Source organism: Erigeron canadensis, chromosome 6, assembly GCF_010389155.1.
Source record: "Erigeron canadensis isolate Cc75 chromosome 6, C_canadensis_v1, whole genome shotgun sequence".
Lineage (NCBI taxonomy): Eukaryota > Viridiplantae > Streptophyta > Magnoliopsida > Asterales > Asteraceae > Erigeron > Erigeron canadensis.
This window is the reverse complement of record NC_057766.1, coordinates 39181947-39200914: the sequence shown is the minus strand read 5'-3', so window position 1 is coordinate 39200914 and position 18968 is coordinate 39181947. Positions and strand designations below refer to the sequence as shown.

Here is an 18968-nt window from a genome sequence, read left to right as displayed (position 1 = left end):
AAAAAAGTAAATAGCCCATTAAATATTTTCAAAATTTTTTATGTTATTATGATGTCTACAAATATATTTTTTTTATTAGAAACGAAGTAAATTCTTTTTAATATAATATCATGAAATGTCTTTTTATGTTTTGTTAATGCAATATGCACTACAAACAATACTGCATTTGTTCACACTTTTAATAAGTGTGAACAAATTAAAAATTTTGTCACGTTTTTTTGTGTGTAAAATTATATAGAAATAAAAGTGTGTATAAATTTCTCCACACAAAAAAGTGTGTAGAACTAAAAGTTCACACTTTTTAGTATGAACTTTGATAATTATTTTGTAACACCTCATTTGTCCATGCTTTTATAGTGGGGTACTAATATTTATAAATTATTGTGTTAATCAATTTAGTATTTCCAAGCCGAGTTATAATATATCAATATCAAAAGTTATATACACTTTGTAAATTTTTTTTTGCTTTTAATTTTTAGTTAAAATGTCCTGATTGAATAGCTAGTAAACAAAATATTGATAGATTGAATTACATTGAGTGAGTGACACGTGTTTAATTGAAAACTAGATATGTCCTGCCCGAGGACGATATATATATATTGTAGGCGTTCAGTTGAGACTATAATAACTTTTATATAGACATATCTAAGTATAGATGAAAACGTAAGTTACTCAAGTTGTAACCAGGGGAAACAACATTCAAGTGTATGTACATGTACATATAAAAGTTACATACATTATAAAAATGTTAGTTTAGCTGTCTACTGGTAGCAAACAAACCTTTTCAAAAAATGCTTTGAAAAATATGAGGATAATATAGGGCTGACTCACTGTAAGGTGGTTTTTATATGAGTGTGAAGTAAAACGCACCTTTCAAAACTTTTAGGGGGTGTTTGGTATTACGATTACAAAACAAAATCTGCGTTTTTAAAATAGATTATGCGTTTTTAAAACTGCGTTTTGAAAAAGCATGTAGGTACATGCTTCTCTAAAACTGCGTTTTCATAGCTAATAATCACTTTTTCATACAAACACCTTTTTAGATTATTTGCGTTTTACAAACGTAATAATCAGATAATCACTTTATAACGCAATCCCAAACACCCTCTAATTTAAACTCGATTGGTAATGGGTTGACATAGGGTTGATCCATCTAAGCAGGACAAGTGTTCCAAGCATCTACGAATCCAACACGTTCATTTCTATTGATTGGACCCGTCCTCGTCTACTTGGCTAGCGATTGAAGTTGGTAAATGTAGCAACAAGCTTTAGGCTTTGAAGAAAGCAAAACCCACCCACAAAGTGATCGAATATTGAGTGTATTCGAAAAAATAATTACTTAGAAAGGTGTATTTTTGTGTCGAGAGCTTGTCCCATTCACATCCTACTCCGTGTTCTATATTCACATATATTCATTATCACAGTCGAAGAGAGTTTCTACCGACAAAAAACTGATAGTGTTTGATTTTTTGTTGTTGATATTAATAATTAAACTTTTGAGATAATGGCATCATAATCACTTATTTTTTTAATTTTTTTTTTTTGAACGTTCATAATCACTTAATTACAAATGGTTATGTTGTGTAATAACTATATTTATTTATTCATTTAATTTTTGTGTATTGAACTTTCGACATACTCAGGTGATCATTTCATGCATGAGTTAAGTCGTCATTAATGAACCAAGCTCCGATAACACGTTTGAGTTTCGGTTGACGACATTCAAATAGTTTCAGATGAGTTTTAGACTATTCGGGTAAACAAATGAGTTTTAAACTATTGGGGTAACAGATTAGGTTTTTCCTATTTATAATACTTGTACCAAAACCTTTTTTATAAAACCGATTGGTACTTAAAGTGATTTTACCATAAAATTAAAACTGTCGATACTGATTTTTCGGTGTTTTTGCTTAATCCTAATCCTTAGCGAGATTCTAAACTTAAGTTTTTTGTAAATAAGTATAAGCAGAGACGGAGCCAACAATTTCTCTATGAGGGGACAATTTTAAAAGTCGTTTGTCATACTTATAAGATTCGTATCCAATAATTTTAAAAAAATGGACCCTAACTCGAGAATAAAGAATGGACCTTCAAAATAATTTTGTACCCCACACCGAGTGTAACGTTCATATTTAAAAATACCAGTTTTTTTAATAAATAAAAATCACATGTGTCGGACTAGGTCTTATTAAATGAAAACATCCAATTATAATGCAAGAAACCAAAATATATATTTTTATGAAATAATTAGCTTGTATTATATATTTCCTACATAACGATTATGATTATTATACATTGTTGTTTGTGATAAAGATATATAATAGTTTTAATGAAAATAGTTTTTCCGCAAACTACATTATTTATGTACTACAAATATATACCCAAACAAAAGAAAAACTTTTTTCTTCAACCCTTTTTTCATTCTTTCTATTAAAAATCAAAATTAACAAAAGGTTTTTATTGTTCCAATAGAGAGATCTATCTCAAAATTAATGTTTCGGTAACCAATGATTTCAAAAGAATAAGCTTATGATAACAAAGGTAACATTTTTATGTATTTCTTATTTTTTAAAAAATATTATAAATATATCATTTAAATTTTAAAAAATTACATTGTACCAAAATTAGAGTGGGGGCAGCTGACCCCACTGCCCCCAAAGTGACGTCGTCCCTGAGTATAAGATTAGTGACGGAGCTAAAATTTTTGGCCCGGATGAATCAAATAATTATCAAACAGAAACAAATGCCAAGACATCCAATTAATGCCCCCTTGTGAGATGGCCAATAATATGCTTCAATAAAAAAAAATAATAAACTAACAATATGGTATTCATAAAGATTTAAAACATGGTCAAACTAGACAACTCATCCCTCTATTTTTTTATTTTTTTTTATTCTTGAAAAAATTTAAAAGTTACAAACTTAGAATATGAAGAATTAAACTCCAAATAAAAGTACATCCTAGTAAATCACCTAAAGTGATATTTTCCTTTCATTTCTTAGATGCAAACTTTTTATAAATTGTGTCATGTCATAATCTATATTAGCTAAAAATTACTTTCAAAACTTAAAATTGTCAACTCATTCGCTTTTGTACATAAGACTATAAGGGGGTGTTTGGTATGATAAAATGGAAAGAGGAGAAAGAGAATGAGAAAGAAGAAGAGGGCATCAATTTCATTCTCTCCATTCTCTACAAATTGTAGAGAATGAGTGAGAATGGAAATTTTTTTATTTTTTTTTTAAAGATGTTATATGTAATAAATGTATTATTATTTAAAATTTTCTTTTTTATATATATTCATTCTCTGTGGGTACCAAACAACGGAATCCATTCTCTTTCCAAATACTCATTCTCTTTCTTACTATTTTCATTCTCTATTACATTTTCATTCTCGATGATTCGTTCCTACCAAACATCCCCTAATAACTTTAACCATTCGGTCACCTCAAAGATGTTTCTAACTTTCTATGTAAACAATCATCTATAAATATATCACTCGCTCTCCTTGGATGGCGTATAACACGATATTTTACAACATAGAGAAACCTGAGAAAAAGCAAATATTGCTTTCATATTCATTAAAAAAAAGAAAAGAAAAAATGAATGAATTTTTACTTTTTCTATCATTCAGACAGAACTTGAAAACAATCTCTTTAAGATAAGGTTGAATATACTGTTGAGGTAATGGGACTCAAAATCCGTGAAAGACGGCATAAGTATTACATTTACATTTAAATATTTAATTTTACTTTTTTCTAAAGGTTATAGTATAAAAGCTAACTAACTATGCTTAGTTGATACAACATTCATACCTCTATTTATACCGGTAAATAACTATATGTTGTGAGTTTCATAGCCTAAGCGTTAAGTCACCTCTTATGGACAATGTGCATGCCAAAAAAGGCAAAAATGCGGCAAACTATACCAATCATCATGAGGACGAATATACAAAGACCCCAATCATGTACATTGTACCCAAATCTTAAAAGTGCACCACAACGAGTTATCAGCCAGACTCCCGAATACCTGCAGTTCACAAAGTCGACCAATGATATAGTTGCTACGCTAGATAGACATCACTGACGAAACACTTGCAAATAACTAAACACCCTTATTTCAGATCACATTATTGATAAAAAGGCTGTGAGATGGGTTTACCTGTTTGCATTTGCTATTACAAACGCTTCCAGTGCCCACTTAGGATAGCACAACTTTGAAAGATTCCTCAGAAACTCACTATTTTGTGTCTGTGTCGAAATAAGAGTCAAAACTACAGGAAGGAGCACCGCAAACTGCATAAAAACATCGATTGCATGAGTATGAATGTAGCATACTTATTAATGAGCTTAATGCCAGATGTGTTACTCACCAGCTGTGATGGACCAGGATCAAGAAATATGGCTAACATGTAAGCTATGCCAGTTACACAGTACACAAGGCAGAGCATAACAGTGTAATTTTCTGCAAAAGAAGATCTGGGATAGCTGAAGAAGTAGAACATGGAGAGATAAACTGCTGGCTTTATCACTGTACTGAAATGGTCAACGGTATCTTTGGCTAGGAAATGAGCTAGGCTGCTAATGCCAGAGGCACGTTCTCTCCAATATTGTAATTTATCCAATGAAAATGTTCTCAATGCCGCAACTTTGCATAACAAAGCTGAAAAAACAAATGATTATTGCATGTTATTAAATTATTATTCACAACTTACCAAGATGCTATACTATCTGTGACATTTTATCACATACATTGGGAACTATTATGTTCTTGATAGAGAAAATACTGAGCCAAAAAGCAGTTGTTTGGTTTACTTACATACTGCGATAATGGAATAGGTGTATCCAGGTGCCCCAAACGTCTCTTCACTTGATTTAATAATGGATCCCAAGCATGCCCCGGCAAGTAATAAAATGAGATAATCCACTAACTGTAGCTTAGATTCTCGTAAACGCTGCTTAGCAAGCCTGAAAAAGTATCAACATCAGAAAAGGCAGATATGGCCTACCAAAACATTTGGCTGTTTTTGATCTGTTACCCAACCCGCCCATTTTGGCACCTCTTACATGTCTTGAAGACAGGTACCTTCCAAGAAAATATCGGTATTGCAGAAGAATTCCAGGAGTCTGGCGGTTGGACAAGTCCTTTGTTCGCAGGAAATTATGACAGATAATATCTCTTCTTACTTCCACATTTGATCTTACATCCTGCCATATTTCACCAGCAAATGAATGTTCCTCTGCCGCACCCTCATGGGCATGTAGGTCATTACCTGAAATCTGACCTTCTGGGAAATTTGTAAGCCCAGCCGCAGATGCATTCCTACGCATATCAGGGGGCACGGTATAACCCTTATGAAGCATCCATCTAACGGGAAGTTGTTCATAATTTACACCCGAACTTGTGTTTGGCTTAACCATCCCTTCCAAAACATCTATAAAATAATCTGGAGGATTAACACGCTCTGGAACATTGATTCCAAGCCCAGAAAAGTATTCTTCAACTTTCCTTACAGATCCATGATAAACGGTAAGTCCGCCTTTTGCTAAAATTATTAAATCATCGAACATCTGAAACAAAGAGTAGCTGCAGAGAAATATAACAATTAATCATATTGAAGTATTACCCTAAACCTTGTGCTCAAGAGTCAAGAATATGTAAATTGGGGGAACTGGGGAAAAATTATTACCTTGGTTGGTGAACAACCATGCTAACATTCACCCCTTCAAGAGTCTCGCGTCGAAGGGCTCTAAGAAGTAGCTGAGAAGATGAACTATCTAGACCAGAAGTTGGTTCGTCTAAGATCAATAGCGATGGTTCCATTACCATTTCCAGGCCAACATTTACTCGTTTTCTTTGACCTCCTGATATTCCGCGCTTTTCTACAGTTCCAACTAATGAATTTCTCACTGCTTGCAAACCCAGTGACTCTATAACCCTCTCAACAACTAGAACCCTGTCTTGTTTAAGCATATTTGCTGGTAGCCTGGAGTATTAAAGAAATATATCAACCAGTCAAGACTTTCTTCATTTTTTGGTGTTACCGTGTAACCCAAATTTCAGCCTCTTCTCTTCAATTTTAGGGGAGAGAGTCTTTATCATAATGTAGAAAAGAAAATTAAAGTAGAAAGAGATGGCACGTTTTCGGGTACTTTCTGCAATATAAGCTTTAAAGGGCCGAAGATGCCAAAGTGCATTTTTAATGTATAAAACCTCCCCTGTTACTTTATCCAAAAAAGTAGATTATTATTAACAATATATTAACTATCTATATGAGTATTTTAATATTGGATGCAATAGTCTTTCAGGTCAGCCCGGCCATTTGAAGTCATACCATAATTAAGTGTTTTTACCCAATCTTCTGAGGAAACAGGACGGCTAGCCACTAGGCCACCTTGGTGGTTATTCATTAAAACAAAGTATGTTATAGCATAGTTACAAGTGAACTTCTAGTACAGATGGTTCTTGACAAACCTGCACTTTGCACTGAACCAGAGATTCTCCTCTACAGTCAGATTACCATGGACGATATCATCTTGTGGCACAAAACCGATGATCTTTTTATATGAATGTATTGAGTCGGATTTCCCATTTACAAAAATCGAACCAGTAATCCTACACCCATGTGCTTTTCCAGCAAGTGCAGAAAGAAATGTTGTTTTACCAGCCCCAGATGGACCCATGACAGCTGTTATGCGCCCCGGCATGATTTTTCCAGTAACACACCTCAATAGATGTTTGCCTTTTCCTTTTAAAGTAAGAGTTAGATCTCGAAAAGAAATCTCAATTTTGGGTCTTTTTCTCTTTTCAGTATTTACTGCCATTGAGATTACTCCAGAGAAGGTAAGGTTTTGATTCTGTTGCATGGCTTTTTCTTTCTCGATTTGACCATACGCATAGTTAAATATCTGGCTATGAGTATGAATTTCCTTCTCCTTTTCCTTATGCATTTTCTTCTTATGATTCTTTGCATCTTTTTTCTCCATGCTAAGATCATAATTATAAAGATCTTCATCTATACCCTTAAATGTTTGACTTCTTAGCTCCAATCTGTTTTCCTGGTATGATGGAAGTGACATATCTGAAGTAATTTGACCATTATCCGTATGTAACATCGAGAGTTCCTCAGTTTGTGGGGCGGCCTTTTTACGAGAAAATGTACGAGATATTTGAGCTGCGTGTCTTTTAGCAGCTTCTCTTGCCATTTTCCACCTTTCATGTGCCTTCACTTTCTCTTTTGCACGTCTTGCAGCTGCTTCCCTAGATTTAGCATGTCTTCTTTCTCGAGTTGTAATTATTTGATCAGAGCAGTTGTATATGATGAGAAGAATGGTAATTATGGCAGCCTAGTAGAAAGTTAATCAAACGTTACATATATATATATATATATATATATGTATGTATATACCATCTGATATAATATAAAATTTATACAAAACCTGAAGATGCTGAAAAGATAAACAGACATCAAAGTTCTCAGTTATTTTCTTTGTTCCTTCTCTTGTGACAACATACAAAACAAGATCATAAACTAGTGGCATCGTATCCAGACTCCTCGGAGTCACATACGCATATACAGAGGTTAATAATAGTTTAAGCTGTTTACGAGGGTCAAAATGGACACATACACATAGATAGTTATATCCAAGAAACAAGTATACCCCCCTACCCCCCCCCCCCCCCCGGGGCGGGCGACGTGAACCAACAGCTATAATCAACAAACTGTCTGAATTTATAGGGAACTTACTATAAGCATTGCCCCGTACGCATGTATATTTTGAGTCGAACTGTTGCGTTCACATGAGGTCAGCTTGAAGCATGCTATAAGCAAGGACAATAAGGGATCATTATGAATAATGGCACGAAAACCAACATATGCATTCTTTTTTGTTATACAAACACAGTTCTATTTTTCTTTTCAAAAGGCACCATTGTAACTCAGACCGTTCGGTCACTTACATTTCTCAGATGTAGATCCTTGTTGACAGTAGTTCCTAAAAATCACAAGAAACAGAGATCAGTATTTGAAACAATATTTGGCTAACTTATATAAACTAGTGAAAACATAGATCAATACCCTTCGCTGCAAGGTATTTGCTGTGTACTTGTTGGACAATATGACCCCGGTGAACAGAAAAGCTCCCCACTAGTTCGAACATCTGCCCAAATGTTTGCTCCACCACAAGTATGATTAGGCATTGCAGCTGGCAATTGATAAGAATATCTGCACGTATATTATCAATACGTGAACTGCTCACTACAAATTACGAGTAACAGGGACCAGAAACGAGCAACCCAAACTTACGGTTTGCATATGCCACTAGCTCTATCAAGGGTTGCAGTTGGGCAGTGTGAACCCAAAGGGCAGGCTATAACAAAATCAATAACCCAAAGTTAGTGAAGAATCCAGTCATCAAAAACAGACATTTAAATGAAATCCAAGATACTTACGGATCATGCAAGTAAGACCGCTGGGGCAGAAGAAACCCTCGCAACAAGGTTGACAGTCTTCAGTTCGAGCTGGTATATGCTTAGAATCTCTCATGTCAACATTGTCGGTCCGTGAAGTGGCACAAGCCCATCCTGGCTCACAACCAGAAACCCGGGATGTTAAGTTACAGTTCCTGTTGGGCTTCAAATAGGTAGCACCCGAAAAGAAACCCCCAAAGTAGAATTTTAACTCTGCTGAATTACACACACGTCGTGTAACATCTCCTGTTGAATAATCACAGAGATCTATATTAATCAGGGAGTATCAACTAAAAGATCAAGGTACTCATAGGTTATAGGATGACCCCATACCGTTAGTTTTGGTAATGCAAGCACTCAAGAAATCCAAATTAGAAGAAAAATTAAATGCTCGATCCCACTCAACTTCCCTGTTAAACAAACATAATTTCACACATTTAACTCACATTCATCCAAAAAAATTGTTAACACTATTCATCACATTCAATTCAATAAATAAATAAAAAAACAGATAAGTGCATGAATAAGTATTTAATATGTCTCGTTTGACGATTGTATTTATCCAACTCTCAAACCATGTATCATACTATGTATTTACATTCAACTTTTGCTATTGAATATATCATATAATCTCTTCATTAGTTAGCAAGTATGTTTTGCTGATATGACAGCCAACTAAGTCGTCACATTATCAAAACCGGTGCCATGTCCACAAATCAGAAATTATGATAGGTCAGTCAGACACATACAATACATGATCCAAAAAACCGAGTAAACCTGAACATGTTTGTGGAAAATTGGTTGTTTTTCTTCCTATACTTCCTGTTAAGAGTAAAATCTGAACATGTTTTCTGTTAAAATTATATAGTTATATATGTGACCGAAACCGAAGCCAACTTTTCAGTTCAAATAGATCATCAATCATCATCAACATCCAGTAAGTAAATCTAACTAGATCATCATTTATTTATCAACATATAATATAAAGTACTACTACATTCATACGTACAATAGCATTATATTATATTGAGTATTACAAAAGATAGATTTATTATATTAACAAAAAAATGAAGCAAGTAGAATGGAGATAAATGAAGTTTACCGGTTTTTAACACAGAATGAAGATCGATTACCAATATCACTATTTAAAATAGTGGAAGTGAGATTAGAGAGACTTGCATATACAGTCTGAGTTACAAACGGTAAAAACGCGGTATCGTTGATCTGACCAGCGAACTCGTCTCCGATTACTTGACCTTTTACTTCCGGCGAATGCACAACAATAGCTGTAACTATAACTATAACGGCGGCGGTGATTAGTTTCATTATCCTCCTCCTCCGGTGTCGTGATTTGATGAACAACTACGTGCATATATAAATGTATAGTTAGTTAATTTTGAGCTAAAAGGTAATTAGGATAATACTATTACTGCTACAAAAAAAAGTAGTTATTTAATTGTATATAACCTTTTCAAAAAAGTAAAGTTAATTGTATATATAATAATAGAATAATGAGGGGGTTCGGACCACGTCCCGACCTTGCCGGCATTGACCCAAGTACATATCCCTTTCTCTCCGTCTGTCTGTGTGCGCGTTTACCTTTCTATATTTGGACACTTTCAAGCAGCAATTACTAACTAGTTTCTTTACTTCTTTGTTCGAAACTTAAATACATGATTTATTTGTTTTTATCTACAAATATTTGCTGTGTTTATGAAGAAATTATAGAATAGAGATACATCATACATGCTATAGTTATGATAAAGTTATGGAAAAATGTTAAATACAACTCTAAAGACATAAAAATAGTTGTATTTTTCATATAAAATGTCAATCTTTTGAATTTTATTTATGATAAATATATAATTATAATTCTATGCATTTTAACAATAGCATGTAAGGTTGTATTTAAACACACATTTATCCCATACAAATATAAAAACCAACGTATGTGTTAAAATTTTGTACTCCATATCAAATGATTGCGCGTAAAATACAAAAGGTCCTCAATCTCATTGATGGTACGAAGGGTGCTCATATAATATACATTTTTTTTCCCATTCTTTTCTCAATGTTGGTATTAAAAAGTTACAAAGTTGCATGCCTCATAATGATCAATAGATACATATGCTTTTGTTCTATTACTTCTTTTAGTTGATATACTTAATGGTTAAGTAGTGCTCTAAAAGATGACATGATATGGGATACACCAAACTCATATAAAAGATGACGACCTTCTCCCTTTTTTATGATCTTTTCCACATTTCCACTCACCTTATTGGATTAACTTTTACTTCTACCATAGATCAAAACCTTATATTCTCTATAAAAGAAAAAGTTAATATATATTAATAAACAAACAAATGTCAAGTATACATAATAATCGTGTCATGAGCAGATATAGAAAAATAAACAAACAAAATGATTACAAGTATTTAAAAACTATTAATATACAAGTCGCGCAATATCCTCATAAATGGACAGGCTAATCTTGTAGCAAGTGATTCAATGATGGGAAAGCCAACATGACTTGTTATATGTATCATTTTAAAAAGAAAAAAGTGATATCAATGACTTATGAAATAATGTTAATAAGTAAAGTATTTTATGACTAAGTTAATAGATAATTGATGAAATTCTATGTGTATTTTACATTACGAGTAATTCAATTATATAATTTAATACATATTTTTATAATTGAAATATTAAGAATTGAGCAACAAATTAGTTTCACTTAATATAAATCATCCACATATAATAATGTTAGGGTTTTGCTAATAAATTCTTTAATAGATGTATTTTTATTATACAATTTAAAAAGTGAGTTTTTAATATAAAAGGTAAAAAAAAATGCACGAAATCTTGACCCTTAGATTATGGTTAATTTGATGCACGAAAATTCACGAAACAATTGATACCCGGTGGTTTTTCATGATGCTTAGTGAATAAAAACTTATTGTTTTATCTGTTTTATTTTAATACTTGTTTTATTTTACCTAATACCATAAAAGTTAATGTTAATAAATGTTTCTCTATTATCTGATTATGTAACCAGATGTTTGATTTTAGATGGATTGAAATAACATCTTCATTCAAAGTAAGAGATTTAACAAATTGGATATATTTGTTAATGAGAGGTAATATGATTTTCTTGGTCAATGTATTCCTTTTGACTAGATGTAAATCATTCTAACTATATGTATGTCCATTAGAATTTAGAAATCAGTCTAATCCTTGTTGATATTGTTAAAAATCCCTATGTCCAATTAGAAAGCTGATATGGTAGACTTTTAAATACAAGTCCCAAGGGTAGATAACGATTCTTCAAATAGATGGAGCCTATCATTTATTAGTGGGAGACAACATGGAGGAGGATTACTAGATATTCTACATTTGGCGTAAGGCATGACACATTCTACCAATTCAATTAACGGATTCGACTACAACGATATAGTGATCTTCCAAATCTGAATACTTTTTCCCCGCATCACGTACAACCTTCTTTGCATTTCACATCGTTTAATACATTTCTCAAACTCGAACTTGTGATTTATTCTGATTTTGAGAAATATAGTACAACGCTCATTTCTTAAGTCATACTCATACTTGGTATTCTAAAACACTTAGATGATGATGTAGATGTCACAAGTTTTATAAAACTCCAAGCGGACAGGGAGATTCACCAGCTATAACTCCAAGCTCACAAAGTGGCTTGCTTGGATTAGACTGGTCATAAAGTGAGTGGGACACCACCCAAACTCATATGCAAGTAATGCAACGCATATGTAACAAGGAAATGTGACAATGATATGTATCTATGTACTGGTACAAAACAAAAAGACCTAGAAAAATAACATAATAATATTTTTGAAATGTGAAAAGTACCATAATATGCTATTATTAGAAAACGAATCAATTTTACCTTATTCCCAATTTGCAGGATATGATAAAGGATAATATATACTAAAAAAATTGTCAATGTCAAAATGCAGAAAGACAAATGGAAGCCAGACCAAAAATGGAATAAGAAAGCAATAAGGACAGACATATGCATATTATGCACGAGACATGCCTAACCATCCATCTAACTTCCAAGTGTACTCTTTCAAGTATAACTAACAGGCACTTAATGCATTAAAAAACTACCTTAATCTAGAAAATGCTAAATATTCACATACCCTTTATGATGTAGCAACGACATAAACATATGGTCATATGCACTGAAACTTCTATCCAATAATTTGAAACCTAAGCTTCAAAAGTCCCCGGTTCAACTAATATAATTCCATCAGGCCAAAAATAAAATTTTGCCAGCTTCACTCGAACTAATTACGTCAAAGATACCAGGTCCCACAATAAAACATATGATAAACCAAAAAACATGTCAATATAGCATCAAGCCTAATATAATTCCGTTAATCATAAATTTTTAGGTTCCAAAATAACTAGCATTGAGAAAATGGATATACCAAACAAGTTCAATCCGTGTGTTAGAACCGGAACTGATCTGATCACACCCTAAGCAAACAATTAAAGATTAAAATCATGCCAACATAAGAAAGATAAAAGATAAGCAGAAAATATACTTATAGCCATAAAGATCACACAAGGGCTCCGGTAGTTTAAAATTCAGGTTTGAACTCTTCTGCAAAAGTATATTTAGGAGTTACAATATGTGCTGATTCCAAGATAACAAAATAAAGTCTGACAAAAACATAATACTTCACTAATACAAACCCTAGATAGAAATTCAAGGAAAGATGTTCACTGCAGATTATAAGCATCGAATTCCAGCAGATCACCCTCATAAAATTGCTAGACTTGGAAACCACCCTGACACAAAAGAAGAGAGCGTCTGATATTAGAGGACCAGTATTCTCACAGGAAAAAAGAGCCATGACAGATGAACATAAATCACCACAAACATGCTCAATTATAACTTTAAGCTACAAACATATTCATATAAATCATACTATAAGGTTTTAACAATCAAAGAGCAGTGGTAAAGTTGATACAAAATTAATCGTAATGCAGTTATCGAGAACTGGATCTGATATCCAGGAGCAGCTATAAACTTAAAAAAAAACAGATCCAAACTTTCAAATTTTTGAATAATGTATCATGTCATCCATGCACATACAAATTTCTTAAGAATACTAATCTATTAGGATTCAGATTTTTCAAAGCCAGTAAGATGAGAAGATAGACTCAGAACTTACTGATGACTGCTGGAAATAGAAGCATAAAACAGAGGTTGGTGATTCACTGATTCCTATCATTAATATCCAGTTACCAGTACTGTTAGTTTTAAAATTCTATGGACTTAAGCATCCCAAGCCTATTAAGCCAAACAATATGTTGCCTAATCAAATCGTGTTAGAAAGTTGATAGAAATGAACTGTTTGATTAGTAACATATGTCCATCAGTTGCATATCAAAGATATTATAAACAATGTAAGAGCACTTCAATAAACATCAGATAGGATTCCACTGATTAACAGCTACAGTAAAAATTTCAACTAATATGCAAGAGATTAATCAAAATGGCCAAAACAGGCATTATGATAGCCGAAACTTAGCAAGTCACGCTATTTCTAAAAGCAACGTGTTGCCAGGGGCAGTTACCAACAAACTCTCCCAATAATAAGAGCTAATAGAGCTTTTCATGGTTATGTCAAACTGAAGTTAGAAAGATGGCGCAATTTAAAATTTCAAAATGAAATCGAAAACAGAGTACAACTAAATGTGATGTCCCATCCAGAAGTTCTTAAATACCCTGCTTTAAATTTTTTTTTCCGGTTAGCCTAAATTATGGGCTTATCAGTTAATAAAGATTTCATAAAAAAAACAACTATAAGCTCTTGTTTCCTGGCTTATGTAATTTTTTTCCGGTTAGCCTAAATTATGGGCTTATCAGTTAATAAAGATTTCATGAAAAAAAACAACTATAAGCTCTTGTTTCCTGGCTTATGTAATCTATAGTTCTATAAACTCAAATTTATAAGCTCATAAGCCAGAAAAAAATGAGCTTGTTGGTTTTTTAGAATGTCAATAAGCCAAGCCCAGGAAAGAAAAAACCAAATGAACTCTAGATGACAACATGAGAACTCAAGTGATGCTGCTTGCAAAGTCTATACGGATACAAGCCACTCGCAAGAGCTACATAACTAAATGTTAAAGGTGCAATACACACACACACACACAAAAAAAAAAGATCAGACAAATTTGTATTTGATGTGAAGGGTACAAGTATACATATGAAAGAAGTTTCTTCATTAGTAAAGTCACTTGCGACCTTTATTGATTTCGTCATATTCCGACACAAAGTTGGCACAGGTACGAGCCTATTTGCTTTATAGATGACATATCATGGCATGGTTATGTAAAATCACACACAAAGATATTATATAATTAGCAAAAACAAAGACTCAAGACTCTGTGTGCCTCTTTACAAAATGCAAGAGCAAGACATCTTTTTTTATATAGCAAGATACAACTTCTCAATGAATAAACTGGGATAAGTTAATTAAAACAGCCCCTATTGCAGTTATCTAGAACTGAGCCAAATAAAAGGGTGCAAGTTAAAATCTGAAAAGAGATATCAAACTTCTACAGTTTTATTCAGCCAGTGTACTTGTCATTCGTACACACACAGAACTTAAAAAGACTAATTTGTTAAGCTTTAGGGTTTTAAAGGTAATGCAACACCTAATGAGTGAGTGAAAGGAAAACTGGTTCAGATTTTGGTGTTTGCTAGGCTCTGAATAACTCCTAGAAACAGCAGTATAACATCAAAGCTTAATACTCCTACGCAGGAGATCAAGTTACAAAAACGTTAGTTTTCAACTTCTCTGGTCTTAAGCAATTCCTAAGGCTATCAAGGCAAACAATAAGGTGTTGCATAATCAAATTGAGTTAAAAATCAAAATTGAAAGATTTGATTAGACACCATATCTATCAGTTGCTGATGAAATATTCATTTAAATTATCTAAACAAGTTTCACAGATGTTAAAGTAAATTGAATGACCCTGACTGCCAGCTGCAAACTTAATTTTACCATTTCAATTGCTTATCATTATCGTCAGATGCAAGCTTATATACACATACAGTCTGATGGTCACTTGCATGATAGTTGTAGCGGTCAGGAAATCAAATGACAAACAAAAGCATAAAGGTGAGCTGGCTATGTGTCCCACGTTAATTACTAACTGAATGGAGTAACGATTATTGTAGCAGCCTTAGTTACAGTATAAGTGAGGCTAATGAGTGGATATCTCACACCCTCAACTGAGCAGTGGACTTCACAAGTCCAAACACCTATTGATTCTCTCCTGATCACATACATATGTCAGAGAACAAAGCATCCTAAAGACAGTAGCAACTGGAGACTGGAGTATATTCAAGTCAAGATACTTGACACCCCCCAAAAATGATCATCAATCAAATCATATAGAATAATATATAGATAAAAAAGTAACATGGCTTAAAGAGAGAGACGAGATGATTGATACAACATAAATTGGAATATATTTGGTTTTTTTAATCAATGTTCAAAAGGCTTCTATGCGGGATACTTGTTCCCAAAAAATAACTACCTGTTTCCAGACACAAGTTTTCTTGGACGAAAAGTGCTAGCAATTTGAAATTCTCCCACTAAAAGGATAAGTAAATGAGTTGAATCACTGGAGACTAACTTTAAGAAAACATTATACTCATTTCTGAATGGGAATGTATAACTCATAAGCTGGCTTAAACTTATTTATTTGTTTTTTAAAGCAAAAACATATTGTGAAAAACCAAAAAAAACAAAAAACCGTTGATGTCAAGATACAAATGAATGCAGTAAAATAGACTCGGACCCGATATCAATTTAAAACACGTAGTTGCGTCCAAGTTGTTATGCTGAATAGATGATGAATTCCAACTCAAATCCAAATTATGAATATTACAGATTCTATAACATTTAGCATCAAAACTCCGCTTATCAGACATGCATTTAACCAAAGAAGCCCCTAAAAACTAACAAAAACATATAACTATAAACCACATTCAAATCAATAGATACACAGATAAACAAATTAACACACATGATTTTTCACCAATGCAGCCATCATTAAAGCCAATCATCAAATATAAATATAAACCCACAATTAAAACAATAGATATAACATATATAAATTCACAATTATGCCAAAAACAAATAGAAAGACCAACACATACCAATCACTGCTGCTGCTGTTGTTGCTGGGAGTTTGGTGGTGGCGGCATACCAGGGCGGGGAGGTCCAAAAACCGGAATCTGTCCACCAGGAGGCGGCATTCCAGGTCTAGCAGGCGGTGGCGGTCCAGGCATACCAGGTCTTGGTGGACCTCCAGGAGGTGGTGGTCCTCTCATCATCCCCGGAGGCGGCATTCCAGGCCTCTGCACATACTGTCCAGGACCACCAGGCGGCACTTGAAACTGTCCAGGCATCCCAGGACGTTGCGCATACTGCGGTGGCATTTGAGGAGGCGGTCCACGCGGCATTTGTGGAGGAGGTCCAGGATACTGCATTTGTCCACCAGGCCTAATCACTGGAGGCGGATAATTCATCGGAGGTCTCGAAATCTGAGGCTGCATCATTCCAGGAGCCGGTCCACCAATTCCCCTAACCGGTCCAGCTAACCCAGGCTGAGCTTGAACCAAAGGCGCAGTCGGAATCCCTCGCCCAGCAGCACGTCCTAACCCCGGTCCAGCAATCGCAGCCGCACCGACCGCCTTGGCTCGGTTTTCATCAGGAGGAGGTGGACCTTCAACAGTCATTGAAATAACTTCTTCACCACGCAACAACACAAGCCCTAGTGTTCGCCTATCTTCACGCTCTTCATTCTTTTTAGCACCTTTTGCGGGAGGTAGTTTCCGAAACTCTTCGCAATCGCCGATAACGAGATTCATGTGACGGTCAAACGCCATGAATTTTCCGACTAACTGACGGCCGTCTTGGATCGTCACTCGCATCCTGTAGTTTATGTATTGTAACATCTTTGAGCTCTTCGACATCGACATCTTTGTGCCGATTCTAAAAACTAGGGTTTTTTGGGGAAAAAGGGGGTTAGGGTTTTCAAGTGTGTCTTTGTATGTATAGATTTAAAAGAGGGGTTTTTCGCTTCTTTTTTATGTATTTGACCTTTATGTTTTGGGTTTTGTTACAGTTTAGTCCTCCAAGTTTAGTAAGGATTTGTTTTAATTTGAACATTCGAGATAACAAGACAAAGGAATTGGGCTGGGCTAACGTGAAATTGGAAACTGAAAAGTACCTACTAATTTTTTTATTTTTATTTTTTTTATGTCTTAATAATGTATTATTAAGTTTATAAATATGTCTTAAAATAAAAGTAGTTTTAGACATACAAATATGTGATTCAATAAGTATTTTTCATATTATATTCAATTTAAAAGTAAAGGTTATAGATTTTTATAGGGCGAAACTATCTTAAGTCGTAATAATGATTTAGTTTTATAAATGTTGAAAATTTGTAGGTTTAATCAAATATTAACCTAAAAATAATTATTTAAAATATATTATATGATTCTATATAAACAAAGTTAGTAATATACTGTCAACGGGGTTGGTTCGTAGCCTATTAGTCAGGTTTTAGGCCTTATGGTATACCACTATGGTTCGTGTTTATTTTTTACATTTATAGAGTGGATTATTAAGCTGTTTTAAGAGTCTTGGTTATATCTCAAACATTCGTGTTTATTCATCTGTGTGTTGATTAAAAAAAAAGAAACATTAGCATATTGTGATTGTGATTGTTTACATATCTATCCAAATAACGTGTACTCCTTGCAAGCAACATAATCTTTTGTCTATTTTTCATATTTTGGCTTTCATTTTTAACTTTAATATAATAGTACAATAGATATAAAACTTTTTGAAAGCCTATCAATAAGCTGGAGAAAGTAAATCACACATTTTTATTAATTTAAGTAAAGATATTACACTTTTTAGTTTTATAAAAAATAAAAAAATAAAAAATTCACGAATTGACTAAAGAATAAAATAATCCCTAAAAGTTTAAAAAATCGAATATTGTTACTTTAACTTAACCGTGTATAACAAGACTAGAATTTGGTTAATTACACGTACGTCCAATATTTAGAATGAAATGATGAATAATCCTTCCTTCAATATTATATGTCAACTTGACTCACTTTCGAACACTCAATATGTAATATGAGTAGTAAGAAATATCATGAAGTTTCCGACAGGCAACAAGGCACATTTTGTCTAAAGCAAACGAAAAATGTCTTGGTTGACATGGTGAAAGGGAACTTACTATACTTAACTATTGTGAATAAAAAAAGCATGATAACTCTTTCCCGCCCCATAAACAAAACCAAAACGTGGGGTGCATATGCTAAAGTTCAAACCAAGAAACAGTCAAAAATATACCCTCTTTGACATGATATATTATTAAAACTTAAGTTATATAAACTATTTGTAATATATTA

The 18968-nt window shown here is 33.5% G+C and overlaps 2 protein-coding genes across 3 annotated transcripts; both read right to left on the bottom strand.

The window, feature by feature from the left end:
• Nucleotides 1-3668: 3668 nt before the first annotated feature.
• Nucleotides 3669-10018, bottom strand: LOC122603573 (ABC transporter G family member 24). 2 transcript variants are annotated; one of them, XM_043776311.1, is made up of 15 exons: nucleotides 9938-10018; nucleotides 9573-9832; nucleotides 8804-8880; nucleotides 8453-8716; nucleotides 8307-8370; nucleotides 8079-8225; nucleotides 7961-7995; nucleotides 7749-7822; nucleotides 6476-7347; nucleotides 5691-5987; nucleotides 5087-5587; nucleotides 4820-4968; nucleotides 4374-4663; nucleotides 4163-4296; nucleotides 3669-4030 (listed from the first exon to the last, which is right to left on the bottom strand). In XM_043776311.1, the coding sequence occupies exons 2-15, from the start codon at nucleotides 9794-9796 to the stop codon at nucleotides 3874-3876; spliced, it is 3285 nt and encodes a 1094-aa protein (XP_043632246.1). In that variant the 5' UTR covers nucleotides 9797-9832; nucleotides 9938-10018; the 3' UTR covers nucleotides 3669-3873. The 2 variants fall into 2 exon arrangements, with proteins under 2 accessions (XP_043632246.1, XP_043632245.1); XM_043776310.1 differs by lacking the exon at nucleotides 9938-10018 and having other exon boundaries at nucleotides 9573-9919.
• A 3070-nt stretch (nucleotides 10019-13088) lies between these two features.
• Nucleotides 13089-17595, bottom strand: LOC122605890 (small nuclear ribonucleoprotein-associated protein B'-like). The gene is made up of 2 exons (XM_043778847.1): nucleotides 16692-17595; nucleotides 13089-13303 (listed from the first exon to the last, which is right to left on the bottom strand). Exon 1 carries the CDS (start codon nucleotides 17514-17516, stop codon nucleotides 16695-16697), a length of 822 nt encoding a protein of 273 aa, XP_043634782.1. The 5' UTR covers nucleotides 17517-17595; the 3' UTR covers nucleotides 13089-13303; nucleotides 16692-16694.
• Nucleotides 17596-18968: the final 1373 nt, after the last annotated feature.

Bases quoted from the DNA above. Each gene is read 5' to 3' on its own strand.
- LOC122603573 (XM_043776311.1), bottom strand. From the start codon at position 9,796: ATGAAACTAATCACCGCCGCCGTTATAGTTATAGTTACAGCTATTGTT. The intron at 4,664-4,819 runs GTAAGTAAACCA...TTGTTTTTTCAG, and splicing joins CTATTCCATTATCGCAGTAT to CTTTGTTATGCAAAGTTGCG. The intron at 4,031-4,162 runs GTAAACCCATCT...TGTGAACTGCAG, and splicing joins GTAATAGCAAATGCAAACAG to GTATTCGGGAGTCTGGCTGA.
- LOC122605890 (XM_043778847.1), bottom strand. From the start codon at position 17,516: ATGTCGATGTCGAAGAGCTCAAAGATGTTACAATACATAAACTACAGG.